The sequence below is a fragment of the Ambystoma mexicanum genome, chromosome 8 (assembly GCF_040938575.1).
Source record: "Ambystoma mexicanum isolate Mex_15411 chromosome 8, UKY_AmexF1_1, whole genome shotgun sequence".
Taxonomy (NCBI): Eukaryota; Metazoa; Chordata; class Amphibia; order Caudata; family Ambystomatidae; genus Ambystoma; species Ambystoma mexicanum.
The window spans coordinates 1,613,484,496-1,613,503,459 of NC_090929.1; the positions used below are offsets into that span (position 1 = coordinate 1,613,484,496).

General features: G+C 46.6%; 1 protein-coding gene across 1 annotated transcript in view; it reads right to left on the reverse strand.

Annotated features, from left to right (window-relative positions):
* CCDC186 (coiled-coil domain containing 186) overlaps positions 1–18,964 on the reverse strand; it is a 1,219,714-nt gene that overhangs the window by 977,645 nt on the left and 223,105 nt on the right. Inside the window, exon 3 of the mRNA XM_069611867.1 lies at positions 10,179–10,305. Within this exon, the coding sequence (XP_069467968.1) occupies positions 10,179–10,305 (127 nt within the window). The remainder of the gene's footprint in view (positions 1–10,178; positions 10,306–18,964) is intronic.

Genomic DNA, 18,964 nt, shown 5'->3' on the forward strand with positions numbered 1-18,964 from the left:
AGAATATCTTGAGACCTCATCTCTGGTGGCGAGGCTTTTCCCAGGGAAGTGTCCAGGACCGCTCCAATGAACTGGAGTCTCTGCAATGGTATCATCTGTGACTTCTTTAAATTGAGGGAGAAGCCCAGTTTGTGAAGGAAGTGGCAGACATAATCTAGCTGGATCTGAGCTTGTTCCGGAGATACAGCTCTGATCAGCCAATTGTCCAGGTAGAGGTAGACGTGAATCCCTTCCCCCCTTAGACTTGCCGCCACTACCGACATTAGCTTCGTGAAGACCCTCGGGACAGAGGTCAGCCCAAATGGCAGAACTCGAAATAGATAATGAGAGCCGCCAATTGCGAACCTCAGGTATTTCCTGTGTTTGGGATGGATTGGCACATGGAAATAAGCATCCTGAAAGTCCAGAGATACCAGCCAGTCCTGGAGCTGGAGGGCCTGAAGGATCTAAGAAAGAGTTACCATCTTGAACTTGTCCTTCCTGAGGAACTTGTTCAATTCTCGTAAGTCCAAGATAGGTCTCCGTCCTCCGTCTTTCTTCGGTATTAGGAAGTAGGGGGAGTAGCAGCCCTTGTTCCTCTCCGCTACAGGTACCGGTTCTATGGCACCTTTCTCCAGCAGGTCTACAATTTCCTGCAGGAGGAGCGGATCTGGAACTTTCCGAGAGCTGTTCCCCGGTGGATGACTGAGGAATGCGTAAAAAAGGCAGGCAGTAACCTTGGGCAACTGTCTCCAATGCCCAAGCATCTGACGTAATAGCCTGCCATTCCGTTAGATGTTGAGTTAGCCTGCCCCCTACTGGTGTCTTGGGAGGAGAGTCCTCCGAGTGATTTATAGGCGGCTGATGCAGGTGCCGAGGGTAAAGAGGTACCAGCTGCTGCTGCTGCGGCATTTGTATTTTTACCCCGTCCACCTCGGGTGAATCTTTTTTGACCTCTTTGAACCGACTGTCCTCTGCCTTTTTCGAATGCGGAATAAAAGCGAAAGGACTTGCCTCTCCATGAGGTTCCTGAGGGGCGATATGGCGTTTGGCGGATTGCAGCACCCAGGGATTTTGCTGCTGCTTTGGATGTCTAACTTTTCTAGGCTGTCATCTGCCTTCTTACCAAACAAAGAAGAGCCATCAAAGTCTGGCTTGTACATCTGGAGCAAACCCATACTTTCGCAACCACGCAAATCTGCGTGTTGTAGTACTTGCCGCCATGGCCCTACTGATGCTGTCAGCAGAATCAATGTCAGTTTGAAGGGATTCGCACATTGCGCCTTTACCATCCTTAATGATGTTTAGAAACGCTTCCCTTTCTTCTCCCTCTGGGAGGCAGTCAGCCGCTGATGAAGCACACTCCCAAAGTGTATGGCTGAACCTTGCGAGCATACAAATAGCGTTAATAGATTTCAACGCCATGCTACATGCAGAAAAAACATTCTTAGCCATAGAGTCGTATCTTTTGTCATCCCTGTCCTGTGGAACAGTAGGGTATGCCGATCTACTGCCTGATGCAGTTGCTGCTTGGACAACCAGACTCTGGAGTTGGATGTTTAGACAAAAATTCAGGGTCAGTAGAAGATACCCTGTATTTGGCTGATAACTTCTTGCTAACCGCCGGGATAACCTCAGGAGTTTCCCAGTTAGCCAATATTTTTCTTTGTAATGCAGCGTGAAATGGAACCACAGGATCCTCCTGTGGGCCTTTGACTAAGATGTCTGTAAGGTCATCCTGTTGGAATGCAGGTGAAGGTGTAGACCAACCCATGAATTCTATGATTCTTGCCATTAAAATTCTGTAAGGGGTCTCAGCATTTTCCCCTGGGTCTGGTTTGGCAAATTCTATTTCTGGGGAAGTATCAAACCCACTTGCCTCATGTAAGGATTCTCGAAGGTCCTTCAACCTATTTTCCTCAGAGGTCAATTCCTCTGGTTCTGGTGTTGCAGATCTCTGCAACCCAAAGGGTCTTTCTTGATCTGAATCCTCCCCTTCCTCACAGATTGAAGACAAAGGTCTGAAATTATCAGATCTTGGAAATGGCTTAAATCCCATTTCCAGAGCAGAAGGGGCTAAATTTGTCATAATCGGTTGGGAAAACGTCGATGTCGTCGACACAGACATTAAAGGCTTCGAAAACACTGAAAAAGGCGTAGAGAAGATTGGAAGTGGCCTTGAAGAACTCGAGAGGATCGGGATCCTGCTCGAGGTTATCGATGACCTTAAATCATGTTAGAGGCTCTGGGTATGACCACTGGCTGTGAGGTAGTGACGGCCGTGGGTTTGCTCTTTTTCGATGTCAGCATCGATTCGATTTACCTATGCGTCGATGAGCCCTTCGACAATGGCGTAGATGACGCAGATTTATGCGTCAAAGGGACCTTCGACGCTGGCGTCGATGGCACAGTGCCTTTCCTCGAGGGTTTGTGACGCTCTCGAGTAGTTTCTTTCGCCAGGTGCAACGACTCGTTGCGTTTAGATTTTTCGGGTCTTTCACCCAGGGTATCACCCTCAGCTGTCTTCGAGGGGGTCGAGGCTGCTTTCTCGAAGACGCTAAGCATACTTTTACGGAATTCCTCCCACTCAGCCTGAGAGCTATGTTTTGTGGGGCAGGTGACTCTTTCCGGAGAAACAGAAGAAGACGATGAGGAAGGGGATCTTCAACGTCTCTTACTTGAATGCTTGGATCTCAAAGAGTGGTGGGAACTGCTTCGAGACCTAGATCGAGAAGGTTTCCGGTGTCGGCGAGGAGACGAATGTCTCGACTCGGCCGAGGAAACATTCGAAGGAGTTTTAGCTGTCTTACCTCTCTCAAGCTTCCCCTTACGCTCCTTCAAGGCTTTCGCCGTCATGGACATGCAGTCCTCGCACTCCGAACATTGGTGCTCCGATCCCAGGCACCACAAACAGATCCTGTGAGGATCTGTCAATGACATTTTCTTTCCACAGTCTCAACATTTTTTGAAGCTGGACTGTGGAGTCGTCGGTTCGGGTGAGGAAGCCATCGAGTAAGAGTTGGTTTATTCTCGAGGAATAATGAATATATTCTCTGACTAACAAACTGAGCAACGCGATTCTGAGGCCCACGAAGCGCGGAAAAACGGAACTGAGCAACAGACGCTGCGCAAGACTATTTATACGCATGATGACGTCGGCGCCGATACGGAGGCTGTCGAGGGACGTCAACGCACAGCGCCCTCTACTGAAACATTTTTTTCCCAAGGCCAGCAAGCTGGAGATGATCTATCAAGATAAGGAATACGTCGGAGGACACAATCCCTTTGAATGTCGAATTTTCTTCCCTCCCTGGTTCACGTAGACGAAGTTGGTTTTATTCCTCAAGGGTCTGACAATGTGAGGAAAACTCTGGGTTTTATGCATGAAGTGTCGAAGCGCGATTTGGAGGCCTACCTCCTCTCCTTGGACTCGGAAAATGCCTTTGACCGTGTCGAATGGCCATACATGGGAAGGGTGCTCCAAAGATGGGCTTTGGGGACAAATTCTGTGGGTGGGTCTCAGCCCTGTATAATGGTCCCTCAGCTAAGGTACTGGTTAACAGTTGTACTTCAGCGGGTTTTACGCTTTCTAGAGGTACCCGTCAGGGGTGCCCTCTTTACCCCCTTTGCCATTGCGGTCAGGGCTGATAATGGAGTTTCTGGGGTGCATTGTGGGGACTGCGAATTCAAACTATCTTTGTTTGCGGACGATATTTTGGCATACCTGACCAACCTTTATGAATCCCCCCCGCACTTGCTGGGCTTAATTCGTCGCTTTGGGTCTTTTTCTGGGCTAAAGGTCAATGTATCCAAATCGTGCATAATGCCAATGGGTGGGTTGGATCACGAAATCAGGGGTAGAGCAGAAGTGCTGGGTATGCGAGTGGAGCGGGAATTTTCCAGGTATCTAGGCACCAATATTCCCAGAGACATAGGTAAAGTGTTTGAGTTAAACTTCCTCCCTCTTCAGGTAAAGATCCAAGGTGATTTGATAAAATGGGCTCCCCTTACTCTCTCATGGTTTGGGCGAATGGTTACGGTTAAAATGAACATACTTCCTCGGCTTCTCTATCTCTTTTCGTCCCTTCCCTGCATAGTTCCAGGCTCCTTTTACGAAGTATTACAATCTTGTCTCCTTAGCTTCATTTGGAATGTCAAGAGGGCTAGAGTGAAACATTCCACCCTGACCCTTCCAAAGTCTTGTGGGGGCTTTGGCCTCCCTGATTTTAGACTATTATAAGGCAGCCCAGTTACAAGTGATGTTAGAACATCTGAGAACGGATCCAAGGACATATTGGACTTACGTGGAAGATGTTCAGGTCCACCCGAGAAAAGTCAGGGATCTCCTATGGGCTCTGCCAAGATCCCTCCCAGGGTCAATTAGATTGCATCCAATCCTGGATGTCTTGAAGGTCTTCCTGGTCTTACCCCCTGTCTTCTCTATGGGGCCCCCGATCAATCTCAGAGCTAGAGGGTTCAGAGAGACGCAGTCTTGGTCTGATCAGGGGTTGGAAAAAGCTGCCCAACTCCTTCACCAGGGTGTCTTTGTTGAATATGGCCAGTTGTTGGAGGTGCTGAGGGATAAGCCGCTCTCTTTCTTAGAGTACCTCCGGCTTAAGGGAATCCCCGCTCAGGCCAGTTGGCTGGCTGACCTGTCTCGTCCCCGACTCCCTTTGAAAGGATTTTTGTGGAAGCCAAGGCCAGGAAGGGGTCCCTTTCCAAGATTTATAACGTGCTGGTCACAGCTAATCTAGCAGGCAGACAGTCAGTCGTTCAAACGTACCTGGGAGGAACAGCTAGGCCTCACCCTTGATGATCAGGCACGGAAGTTAGTCTTCAAGTCAATTATTTTCAGGTAGGTTGTATACAGCATGGTGGGGGGAAAAATGGGTGTGTTTGGCCTACTGATGTGTTTAATTGCTGGTTATCGCCAGATGCTGGCTGGCGGAATTGTTATTTGTTGAAAAGCTTAATAAAAACAAAGTGGAGAAACGGCTGATGGAGTGGCTTGGGGTACTACAGGGCCATCAGTTGTCGTTCCCTTGGAGGTGGGTGTCATTTGCAGGAGGTCCCCTTTTCCGATCTGTGGGTGGTCCTTGGGCCACTGATAGCACTGCAGAGGCTGGTGTTGAGGACTTGGTGTAAGACTGCTCTGAGGAGTGGCGGTCTGCTGCGTTTGGAACCAGCTATCTGGTAATAATACTGCAGATTGATCTGGCTGGGGACCCCCTTTGGTTAATCATTGCCTATTGTTTGTTTTTATCCTGGCTCAGGGGGCTGGTGGATCATCCCTGCAACTGGCTTGGGTTGACTGCATGGTGGCTGCACATTGGCCCTGTGGACGTCCCTCTCAGGTGATGCCCGGTGGTCCTTCTGCCTGGTAGGGATGCCTCACTTGACCACCTGCTTTCTGGAGTCCCTGTGCAGATGCGGTTGGTCACAATCCTTTGGCGCCACAATGGGGGAAGACCAACAAATTGCTGAGGTAGCTCACCTTTGAGGGGGGGGGGGGGGGCCCTCTGCTAGGACGCCCCGTACCCAGTCCCAGCACAAAGATCGAGAACCCATGGAGTCGGGCCACGGGGCGGCGGCAGTGGAACCAAAGCTTGACATCAGGGCGATACTCCTGGACCTCAAGGCTGGCATTAGTGGTCTGGTCTCCAAGTTAGATTAGCTGTCCTCAAAAGTGGATATGCTACAAATTTGGCTGGATAAACATGGGGACAGTCTTGATGGGATGGAGCACAAGGTGTTGGCAGTTGAGGACAGCTCTATCAATTTCAGCCAGAGTATCAGCGCTGGAGGTGCAGGCTGGGTTTTGCAGGAACAACATTAGGCTGGTTAGGATACTCGAGTGTCAAGGGAAAATCAGGAAGGAGGAGTGTGTCGAGACCCTTTGTAGAGCTGAATTTGTAGATATTGACCTCTCCTCCCTGTTTGTGGTCCAAAGAGCGCAACACATCCCGGAGACACGTCCTGTTCCACAGCCCAGTATTGCCCGCCGATTGAACTATAGCGACTGTGATACTATCCTGCGATTGGCAAGACAAAAGGGGGAGCTCTAGTATGATGGGGATAAGTTTCAGGGCTTTCCCAATTTCTCAGCTGCTGTCCAGGTGTCGACAAAGTCCTTTGTGGCCGTTAAGCGCAGGCTTCGGGAGCACTAGATCCAGTATCCCATGCGGTTTCGCACAAAACTGCGGATCCAGCACGAGGGGAAAGCCCTCTTTTCTGTCCCGTGAATCAGCAAGCTCCTTCTTGGACGGGAATGGCAGAGCCCTGACTAAACATCATGTATTCTATAGGACTGGGGTCCTGCACGCACTCGCTGGATGACAAATGGATGGTGTGCGGATGCTATCCTGGGTACCTGGATCACCCGCGACTTTCAGCTTATCCTAAGGTGGCTTGAGCCAAATGGTTTCTGGAGGGAACTAGCGCCCCGAGCGCTGCAGTGGTTGATTGTTCTTGGGAGGGTTAGGTGGAAACATTCAGGCGAATTGGAATTGCGTGCGAGAGATGTGGGGGGCAATGCTCTGGGGTGATTGAAGTTTTCTTTTTTCCTTTATTGTTTTTCGAGTCCCCATGAAGTGGCTCACAGGCATGCTGTAGTCTGCAACGTATTTCTCCATACCACCTGAGGGGCTGGACAGTGATCATGGATCTATATGGGCGGATGGGATGGCCTTCAATGTAGCCACGTGGATCATCAGGGAAGGGAATCAACCTGCTAAAATTAGAAGAGTCGCCCAGTATCTGAGGAGGCACAAAGTGGATGTGGCCCTCATCCAGGAGGCTCAACTCACTCCATCTTCAGAGTCTCACTGGGGGTGCCATAGGTATTTCTCATACTCTTATGTCGGGGGGTGAGGGGGTTACAATACTGATCAATAAAGCTGCTAAATTTAGGTTGATCTCTGCGGGAGGGGAGAGCACTGTCCTGGAGGGGGTGAAAGTATCACTGGTGAACACCTATGAGCCAAATGTGGATAGCACCAACTCCTTTGATTGCGTGATGGTTCAGTTGGATGGGTGCCCGGGGAACTGGGGTGGGGACCTGAATACGGTGTTGGATCCTTGGATGAACAGATCTGGGGCAGGCCTAGCCTCACAGACCAAGGCAAGTAAACAGGTGAATGAAAGATGTGCTGTGTACAATTTGGTTGATATTTGGAGGGTGCAGAACCAGGATGCCCACAATTATACTTTTCACTCCTGGGTTCATGGCATTAGCTCTAGGCTGGACTATCTGTTAGTGTCCTGTGATGGCGGGATCTCCTGGGGTAACAGTCCGATTCTCCCTTGGACTCTCTCTGACCACTCACCTGTGATGCTGGAATGTTTGCTGGTTGATTGGTGGGGGGGCGGCGGGGGGTAGGTGGGGGTGGGGGGCAGTGTCTGGCGCTTCAAGGCTGCTGCGCTATCAGACCTGCATTTCCGTCATGAGCTACAGGATGAAATAGTCTCATTCTTTAAGCATAACGAAGGTTCCATTTTCTCGCAGGGGGTGCTTTGGTATTGCTCCAAGTATTACATAAGGGGCGTTGGCATGGGTAAGAATGGGATTCTCTGGCAGATCAGTGAGGATCTTGCGGCAGGCGAGGCTGAAGTGGCTCGAGAGGAACACGCCTGTGGTCAATCCCAATGTCCTGGCCGCGTTACAACTGGAGCGGGATGGATTCAGGACTCACGCTGAAAGGGAGACGAAATTCCTCAGTTGGGGGCCCTCTGTGCCGTGATATGGCGAGGGTCAGAACCATGGTGCCCTACTGCTGAAGGCGGATACGAGACCCCTGCATGTGGAGTGTATTCGGGATTCTCAGGGAAGGCCTCTATGCTGAAGGGGATATCTTGGCAGCGTTTAGGGTATTTTATGGCCGTCTTTACGCTTCCAGCTATGTGCAGGACCCGGCAGGCTCGCAGGCCTACTTTGAGGATATCGAGCTGTATTGGTTGGGTCCCCTTATTGTGGACTTAGTCAGGAGGTTTTGTTGGAAGAGGTACTGGGGGCTATCAAAGGGCTTCCCGGGTACAAATCCTATGGTCCAGACGGCCTCCGCTGAGAGTTTTAGAAGGCTTATGCTACTATTACGTAGCAACATAACGGTGTGTGCACACTTTGCACGTACGTGTGTTCACACTACATGAAAGCGGTTTACATACCAAACAGTATCAAAGGGTTGATAACATGAAATCTCCAGGTCACAAAACCCCTCTACCTAAACATGGAGCAACATATCTGAGGGAGTGAGGTTATTTAAACAAAATGTGACATGTTCGTTATCGTCAAACTTAAAAGCAAAGAACACACAGCAAAGTTTAAGTACAGGGGTTTTCAAACATGGCTTTCAGTTGGTGTCTTACCATTTTGGCAACCATTTTTTAGTCTCTCTTGGTTGGACTATAAACTACGGTTCCCAACATGCATCAATCTCGCTTTCCAGGTGACTTGGACTGAGCTTACCCAGAGTTTTAAGATTCAAGTATTTCCCCCTTACCTCTCGCACGACGATTGTAACCTAAAGGAAACCCACATTAAAAGGGGTGTGATAGCCCCTCTATTGAGAACGAACATGGGTCAAATACCCTGTTCTATGGAATTTCTTCCACTCGGGAGGCTCTACAACAAGGAAACTCAGGCAGATTCACAATGCTTCAAGTCCCTTTTAACATGACCGTGCTATACAGGTCCCATCATGTAATAGTCTCTTGCCAATGATTACGACTTTGCACTAGAGCTGGGGGAGCCAGGGATTTCATGGGTAGGGCCGAGCCTGTGGGTCAGGCCTGGCTCTAGAAGCCCACCACAGCTGAGGCCATGAAATCCCTGGCTCCCCCAGAAAAGGAAAAAAATTAAACGCTGCCCTGGCAAGCCACCACCAGGGCTGCATGTTTTCGCTATATGGGCATTTCTTTCCATTTTGCCCACGCGGTGCAGGCAAAATGGAAAGACATGTCAATATTTTTTTTTTTTTTTGCACTGGGCAGCCACAGTGGGGCCCGTGCCCATATATGAAAAAGAAATAAGAGCGACCCTGATGGCAGCTCGGATGCCCAGAGCGCCCTAGGGCCGCCTTTATTTTTTTCACAGTTGACCATTTCTTTCCATTTTGCCCGCGCCGAGCAGGCAAAATGTAAAGAGATGCCCATATATGAAAAAAATAAGCATGACCCTGATGGTGGTTTGCCAGGGCAGTGTTTATTTTTTTCCTTTTCTGGGGGAGCCAGGGATTTCATGGCCTCAGCCGTGGCTGGCTCCTAGATCCAGGCCTGACCCCCAGGCTCGGCCCTGGCTCGCCCCTACCCATCAAATCCCTGGCTCCCCCAGCTCTCAACTCCTAAAACTGCTGACATTCTCTGCTAAAATCTGGGCTCATCCGTCTTCTATTTTAACTCCTCCTGTTCCTCACCAACCTCCGTTTCAGTGTCCTCGAGGAACTCTGCCCTTGTAGCCTGACAATTCTCCACCTGAGTGCTAGCCTCTAGTTTGCTTCAGTTTTTGCTCAGGATTTGTAGTGATGCACGCCACTTCAGATTTTGCAGTCTGGGTCTTTCACCAGTGTTGCAGCTGCGGCAGGCCAACAACTCCTGGCTCTCCATCTTGTGTCTGCTTCTTTCCAGGGGCTCCGGAGCTACTCCCTCGCAGTGTTATCTCAACCAGCATCAAACCACAACTATGGCTCATCTCCTCAATCTCATGCTCTCAACGTTCTTACCACAATTGTTCTCCTGATGACCACCGCTTATCTAATCCTCGGCAGTCTTCAAGGGCCCAGCTACATGGGCACGTTCACATGACGTAGTATAAAAGCAAATTAACATAACATAACACTGTCATTAACAACAGTACGACTTAGAATGCAAACTTCGTTTCTGGTGATTTTTTCCTCAAACTCACCCCAACACAAAAGCTCACATTTTCTATACAATCGCAACACATTTGAGATAAAACAATGCATCATTAAGTGCATTATCTATCCCTCAAATAAATGTGCAGATATTGTTTTAGCATATTATCACCATACATGTATTTAAGCAGCCTGTCTATTAATAACTGAGTTATAGTGATGCAATGGTAGGCAATGAAAATATGAAGAGAAAGTGCTTTCTAGGCATTTTGATTGTTGTATAGCTGGACCACATGCTACAGCAAACAGCATGTATACTGTTAAAGAGTGTACTGAACCAGCCATATTCACCTGTTTAATAGCGTTGAGATGAAGTTTTTCTGTCTCTGTTCGCTTTTTCAATTCTTCCATGAATTTGTCTTTCTCCGAACAAATTTCTAAAATCAATTCTTGATGCTTTTTGTTTTCTTTTATCAATCTGTTGGAAATTGAAAAAACAACTTCATAGAAAACTCATACAAGGATACAATGATGCATTAACTTACTAGCATTAGTGTTCATTTATCCAGTTAACCATTAAATAAGAAATAAAAACGACACATGATGAAAGTGCGCTGACAAATCTAACAGGCAAAGATAAAGTCCATTACGACAAAAAGTTTAACGGTTAGGAAAATCTCAACTTCAACAAATGGTATGTAGATATATTTTTCTAGCACCTCCAACCAGCAGTGGATTCAGCTGTCCTCCTGTGGCGGGGTTCGATCACACTAGACACACTTAAACAAGGACAAATGACCGCAGTGAGGGGAATGAAAGGATATCATAAAAAGAGATCTCAATGACAGAGCATGTATAAACCCAACATTAAAAGTGTATTAAAACATCTGAGCAAACAAGATATTAATTTTAAGAAATGCATAGCTCAATCGAAGCAAGAGATGTGGACTGTTGAAAAAAGGTGTTTGCATTAGCAAACATAATGTGGCAAGTATGTCGCCGCGTGAGCCTGCTACTTAATAACCTCTCTAGGGGAAAGGGCAAGTGAAAACCCACTTGGAAGACACCCCCTCTGGAGGCAAGACCTGCCCAGCTAAGGAATCCAATTCACCTCACTTTATTGTGAAATCTCAAGCATTTAGGCTTTAGTGTGAAGTCCCAAGCATTTATTGATTAAACTGGACCTGAGCAGGGCACTCTTGTACATGGCCCCTTTAAGAACCCTTAAGTTGGATGGCTTGGTTTCCAGTCTGTAGTTCATGCCGCCTCTTTGTGAAACCGAGGACCATGGAATTTTTCCCTCCATTCCAGAGAGGGACCGAAATACACATGTACGTCAAGAGAACAAGATAGGATCAGACAGATAGCAAAAAATGCCAGCTTGCAGAGGAGGGAGTTTCTCCCTCACAGGAAGAGCAGAAACAGAGCCACACAGTAGGCGTGGTGGATGGAGATCCAAGTCAGCCCGAGGAACACTGCCGCTTCAACAAATACGCAAATCAAGACAAACCTGGGGTCGCGGAGAGAGGAACCAAAACCAAATGACAAGAGACGTACCCGTGTCCTGCTTCTCTGACACTGAAGGGAAGAAACAACGTGACGTAGCCGACTGCGCAGTCCTGAGACTGGATGAGAATGCAGACCCATGCAAGCCAGAGACACGCCTCCAGTAACGAGCATCCCTATTTGAAAAAAGGTATGCAGCATTACATGAATAGCGCGAGGAGTGCGATGAAGAAACATAGCCCACTGCGTGCTGGTAAGCCCCAGGCGGGGCTGATAGAAACCATAATCAAAGCAAGGAGCAAAGTTGTGCTAAACAAGCCTGTAGCCTATCCGAGGTGAAAAACCGAGATATCCAGCAGACATAAAGAGAAAGTTATGTTTTGTGAATACTGACTGATAGAAATAAGAGGAACTAGTTCTGTTTATTCTATTCCTCAGGAGGGGATTAATCAAACAGTATGGACTGGCAGACAAAAGCCCCTGTTTTGCAAAATGAACACTAAGATACTTTTGTTTGTTTGTTGGAGCTACCAGGGCAAGCACCAGCCACCACTGATTTACCCAAGAGGGGGAGTAATCCCATTCCAAAACGTAAGTCTTTCTTTCTCTTTATAGAGAAAGGGCAGATGTTGGGATAGCACAGGTTTGACAAATGGCGAGGTTTATTTGTAGGACATCCTGACGAGCACCTGTTTGTTCTTTGTTAGAGTAGGGAACTCATCTTGTGGGTAGGGGTTCGAGGAAGTTTGCTTTACCTTCAAAAATTAAAACTTGTTCCAACATGTCCTCTTGGCCATCTCCTATATCCAATTTATCACAATACCTTGACAAACATTCAACCTAAATTAAACACAGAAAATGAAATAGGTTTATTGAGAAGACCATAACATATTTTAACTATTGAGATAAGGGTATTAACTTATCACTTGTGCTCCTCCCAAAACGTTTGTATGTGTTGTGCTGCATGTCAAACCACTGGGGTTCCCTACTTAATAACCACCCCAAAAAAATACTATTTCTTATAATGTGGATGAACATGCGCTATACATTCATTAAAACCCATTTTTATTTAAAAGACTTAGTTATAAATCATGAATCTTGTTTGATTTAAATATGTTCTTGAAATGATTCTCTTACATAATATGTCCAATACATTCTTGTATTTTCTGTGAGTATCATAATTTAGTTAAATTGCTTGTTGAGTTAAGTCATCCTTCATAAATCAAATCTGTTCTCATGAATCCAATTTGCTTTTTCAGTATGTTATTAGTTTTTATGAATTATTATTTATTACTCCAATTAATCATTAATGCAATTTGTCATCTTAATTGATAGACGTTATCCTCGTCATGAATCCAGTTAGTCTTCCTTGATTCAATGTATCCTCTATGAATCCAGTTAATCTCAATTTAATACATCGTCAAGACGTGTTTTGCTATATACATAGCTAATCAGGAGGAGATGGATGCGTATTTGTGAAAGTTATTGTATCCCACCTAAGTCTTCAGGGGTTAGTTAATCTTGCTTTTGTTGGTTATGCAGATTATATTTTTCTGGTGATGTATTAATTTACTCAAAATCTGAGTGCCTCTCCTTGCTTGGAGCGCTACGAGCAACGAGAGGAACTCGGATTGCAGAAATCTGCATCCATCCCCTCCTGATGAATTATCTATATAGAGTTGTGTGGAGGACAAATTGCTGCTCAGCATTCAGAGGAAGATGAGTGCGAGAAAAATAATCCCTCCAGTGGTCTTTTACTGCTTTTTTTCCTGTGGAGACTGAGGAACCGCTCAGACTGCCTGAACTTGCTGACTTGGAAGCCCCGTAACCCTGCAAAAGCACAGGAGCAGAACTCTGATCTCCCGGTTCCTCCATGTTTTGTGGACACTAATTTAATAAGCCTGGACAAGGAATTTTACATCAGGGAGCTTGCCTTTGTGTTGATCAATTCTTTGTCAGTTGAACGTGGAACAGATCCATACCACTGAACAGAAGATCCAGCACCTTATGTACTTCCTTTGTGAGATTTTTTCCATGTAAGTATTCATGCACACAGATACCATTTTAGCTGTCTACATGGTGGGTAGCCGCCTCCTGGACATCCAGTGCAATTAACTTTGCGTTTTCTAAGCCACCTTTAAACAATGTTCTAGCTCATCAGCCAGTAGGGACTGCTCGAATTCAGAAGAGACTCTTCAGAGTCTCTGGTTGGTACCTCTGCATTAGCTTGTCAAAGCTGCAGGGTAAAATAAAAAAATAAAATGTTATTCCCTACAGCTTTCAGGGCCCCATCGTCCTTAAGGATCCGAGAGGCGGTCAATGAGAAGGACCGATTTATAATCTTCCCACCGCTAACACTGATGAGGACACAGACGTCAGGCAGTTAAAAACAAAACGTGTTCCATTGAGAGTAAACTATTACTAATATGGACTCTTTATTGGCGTAACCAAAGGGGTTTTCATCCAAATGTTCCTTGCTTCTAACAGCAAGTCTTTCCGAAAGCCAATTCATGAATTCTTGACTTTTCAATCTTTTTAAGCGAAAATTCTCACACCAAGACACCAACCTCAGATGGAGGCGCTTCCATAAGAGGGGTTTCCAGGAACCCCAAAAGGTCCATTACCCTGTCATAATGACAACAGTGTATCCTCATCCCCTTCTTATGCAACATAGTTCTCATTGGGATTCAAGGGTTTCCCTGGGGGTGTTTTTAATTGGGTGCCTGAGGCTTTGGGTTCAGACGTGTAGACTGGGTGGGGCCTGAGCGGGAAAGGCCCACCCAGAATTTGTAAATGTCCACTTAGCAGCACTGTGTGGGCATTTACATATGTTAAGGTCACTGCAGTGGGCCCAACTACATTAGCTTCAGGCCCCAATTGTTTGGGTCTACTAGAGCCCGATGCAGTTCAGCAAGAGGTCCCTCCTGTGTCTTAGGTGCTAGAGGCGGTGGGAGTGGGCATCTCCTTAGGGCAATGGCGGTTCCCATGTTTGAGGGAGGATTTCCTGGATGAGACCCTTACAGTACTACTTCATTGGGTCTGTATGCATCAAGCTTTGAAACCTTGTGGGAAAATCCAAGCTCTGCAACCAACATTCAGCTTGAGAAATGGGGATTGGTGTGGCAACTTGCCAGGTTCAGGACCCCAGGGATATTATTTTTTTTTACTTTTTTTTTTATTTTTTTTTATTGAGTTTTTCAGAGGAGAAAAAAAAAAGTTAAAAGGACAGCATTAGTACATGTTCAATCCACAGTACTTTTTCATGGCATCTCGTGGTGAAAAAACAACTCAGTGCATGCATAGAAAGTGCCAAATTCCAGTCTTCTATTTCGAATCATTACCCTACCCCTCTCCCTCCCACCTCCCCCCTGCTCTACTTACATTACTGAACAGTTGAAGGACAAAGAAGAAGGAAAAAAACAACAACAAAAAAACAAGAAGAGGAAAACAATGAAAAGAAACCATTTGACTTTTGACTCTGCGCATATTGTCAATACATTCTCATTGGCATTGCATTAAACCGTGATCATTGTTAACGTTGATTAGTTCCTGGCTGCTTGGGGGCGTGCATATGGCCTAATTCTACATCTGCTGTAAATGGCGTCTTTGTTTAATCCCCTGGTTCCCAGTATGCTGTATAGTACTCTAGGAAATGCAACCATATCATCCCAATATTTCTGCGAGATTCGTGTATCACAGCCGTAAGGTTTTCCATCTCATATATGGAATATGCTTTAATCAACCACTCTCTTTTTGAGGGGAGAGCAGACTATTTCCATTTTATGGTAAGACACACTCTTGCTGCCAATAACAGATTCCGTGGCATGTGTGATAGCGATTCGTAAACATCATCCCCATCTAACTCGACTCCAAACAGAACCAGAGTAGGTGATAGTTCCCTGGCGACCCCATCAATGGCCTGGATCCACCCCAGAACTTCCTTCCAATATATTTGTACCTTGTCACATTTCCACCATTGGTGCCAGTAATCACAATATTCTCCACAGCCTCTCCAGCAATAAGGGGATGTGCCCAGAAACATTTTGGATAGGCGCAAGGGCGTGTAGTGCCATCTCATCAACAACCTTACATTGTGCATTTTATATTGCATGGAGATCGATGAGCCCCATACCGCTTTGTATATTGCTCACCGTATCTCTGGTTGGGACGTTGTTGACATCTCCGTTTCTCATCTCTGATGGCGGGCGCTGGAGATGACCCCTATTAATTAAAGTTTTGTATATTCGTGCGATGAGACCTTTAGTTGTTTGAGGAGTACTTAATATTTGCTTGAATGGTGTTAGGGCGCATTTTAGGGAGTCTCCTCATTAAGAGAGAAAGAGCAAGGGGGACACCTCTACCCCTTGTAGGTCGCGTCTGAATTCCTCTAAGGTTACAAACAAGCCTTTTTCAAAAGTTGTCCAGCCCGGGTTAGCCCTGCCTCATTCCAATGCTGAAATCGCTGCACTCCCTGTATTAAGTCACGAATTGGGGGGACCAGATACAGCTTAGGGGGGATGGCCAGGATGTTAAGCCTCGCATGGCCTGGATTGGGCACCAGAGGGACCACAAGACTTTGAGGATGGGATGTTCTTTTATGCCTTGCGTCATTGCAGATTGTGCGACCCAAAGCCATTCTCCCAATGTGACTGTGGCGAATATATCGTTTTCTATTGCTACCCACTGCTTTTCGGGATTTTCCCACAAATGGTCCGGGAGTATGCGGAGTTGAGATGCCTTATAATACTCTTCTAGGTCTGGATAACCCATTCCTCCCCCTTCCTTGAGTGTAATATTAATGTGGGATATTGTATCCTCTGTCTTTTGTCAGCCCATAGGAATCTAAGTAGGGTGCGTTTTACTTCTGTTAAAAAGTCTTCCAGGATGATAATTGGGAGGGATTGAAATGAGAACAAAAATCTTGGTAATATATTCATTTTTATGGTTGTGAAGCGCGCGGTCCATGACATAGGGAGTGTTAGCCATCTCTTAATGTCTTTTTGAATCGTATTCCACAGTGGTGTGTAGTTGGCTTCAAAGAGGTCTGAGAGGGACACTGTGATGTTTACCCAACCCCGCCCATTTCAATACCACATTCAAAAAAGGCCATTCTACGCGGTCAAATGCCTTTTCGGCATCTACAGAGATCAGGAGAGGGTCACGGTCACTCCCTGCCTCTCGAAACGTGGCCATAAGGTCGAGGGTTTTTCTAATGTTATCTGCCCCTTGCCGTCCTCTGACATAACCCACTTGGTCCGTATGGACCTGCTGGGAGAGGACAAGCGTGAGATGCGAGGCTAGGATGCTTGAGTAAATCTTGGCATCAACGTTTATTAGGGAAATTGGGCAGTATGAGGAACATTCCAAAGAGTCTTTACCTTCCTTGGGGATTACTACGATAATAGATTATGTAAAGGATTTGGGGGCCTGACCCGATTCTAGGATCGAGTTGAATAATTTAGCTAGAAAGGGGGAAAGTGTGTTAGAGTTTATCTTATAGAAGGCTGGAGTGTATCATCTTGTCCTGGCGCCAAACTTGCCTTCAGGACAGCAATGGTTCCCTTCACTTCTATTTTGGTTATGGGGGCGTTCAGTATAGCTAAGTGGCAAAAGGTATTGGTGGCCGTGGGAGGGTAGCTAAATATTCTTCAATGGTTGATTTGGGGCTACTACCTTCTGCAGTGTACAACTTTCCATAATATCTCGAGAAGCGGTCAACGATGTCCTGTGGATTAGTGAGGGGAGAGCCTGATTCGTTAATTTTGAAAACTGCTCTATCTGCCCTTTGCTTTCAAAGTCTATTGGCTAACATCGTGTGGGCCTGATCTCCCTTTTCGAAATATTTTTGTTTGAGATATCTGAGCTGCGTGAGGGCTTTGCCGTTCCATATGTCCTTTAATTCTTCCCTCAATTTCTTAACTTTCATAACCACCTCTTCATCACTGGTGGGGTGTTCACGAAGGGTCCGCTCCAACTGGGTGATGTCTGCCCTCAGCTCTCTCTCAACATTCTGAGTCTCTTTTTAGACGCCCCCTCTGATATCAAAAGCCCTCTTATTGTGGCCTTCCCCGCTTCCCAGATCGTATTGAGAGGCATACCATCTTTGTCATTTGTCACAAAGTACTCTGTGATGGCTTCGGCCAAGGTTTCCTTGAATATTGGGTTTCTGCACAAGAAATCGTTACACCACCACCTGCGATCGGGGGTCGGAAGAGGGCCCAGGTATTAGTCTGGGGTGCATAACTCATGATCCGACCAAGCCACCACGTGAATGGCAGCTCCCAGTATGTCACTTTCTGCTCCTAATAGGAGGTGATCAATCCTGAAGAATGTATGGTGCGGGGTTGAAAAAAAAGTGTACGTTTCCCCTCGGGGTGTGATGTACGCCAAGTGTCTATGAGATGGTGCTCCCTTAGTCGACTAAGAAATCTATCTCCTTGGAGATTACTTGGGGGCGGGGGGCGCTTCGCTGCAGCGAATGCCAGTCTCTTTCACGATCCGCTACGACATTAAAATCTCTGCCACAAACCAGGGTTCCCTCACTCCAGGTTTCCAGAAAGTCAAACAAGGGCTCAAAGAAGTTAGATTGTCCCTGGTTTGGAGCGTAGGCTGAGCAAAGCGTGATGGGACAGGTTTTCAATTTTCCCTTGAGCACAACATATCTCCCTTGTATATCCCTATACACATGTTCTATCTGGAGTCCCAGGGATTTCCGAAGCAGTATACCCACCCCACCTTTCTTTTGGAGACCTGATGCCCAAATCACTTCACCAATCCCTCTCCCCCGAATTTTTCTTTCGGAGCCATTGGTGTATTTTGATTCCTGAAAGAGAACATCGAGTTCCAATTGATTAAACTGTGGCGCCAACATTGACCTCTTCTGAGGAGAGTTTAAGCCTTTTACATTTAGGGATCCAAAGACTATGCTATCAGGGCAGGCCATGCCACTTGTGTGTAGTTATCATATGTGTCCCCTCGCCTAGACAGTTGCTCAACCTTTTACCCCTCCCCCTTATGGCGAGGTGGTAAATCAATCGCAGTGCTGAGTGAAGTATGCGCAGAGTTTTGATGTAATTGAGTCCTGTTGTCTTAAACATGCGAGCGGTTCCCCCCTCGCCCACTCGAGAAGCTAATGAGAGCATTTCCCTTGGGGAGAGTAAAAAAGAAATAAAGAATACAGAAAGAACGAGACGCCCTTAATCAAGAAGGGCCACTGTGGATGGACCCCTCTCCGGGTCTTGACCTTTGATCGAACGTTAGTGCAAGGAAGGAAAAAAAAAACATCTTCACATGAACAAGGAACATTGTGGTTACAGACATTTATAACTTTCCGCAGTTTATGCAACATCTTATTAGACCTTCGCTAGGAGTTTTTACGCATAGTGTAGTTCAAGAGACAAAGAAATCTTTACAAATATTCCTGGTGTGAGTGTGCTGTATAAGTTCCCTAAGGAGTATTCAAACATTTGTATTTCCATTTCTGCTGAGATCGCCCACGTCTCAGCGGTTTGTTAGTCAACTCTCTATGGGGGCCTGAGGGTTTTCTTCTACAATCCGTATCTGAACTTTCTGCTGGGCTTTGGAGGTGGCAACGAGCTCGCTCTGCTTCCTCCACAGAGGTAATCCTGAAT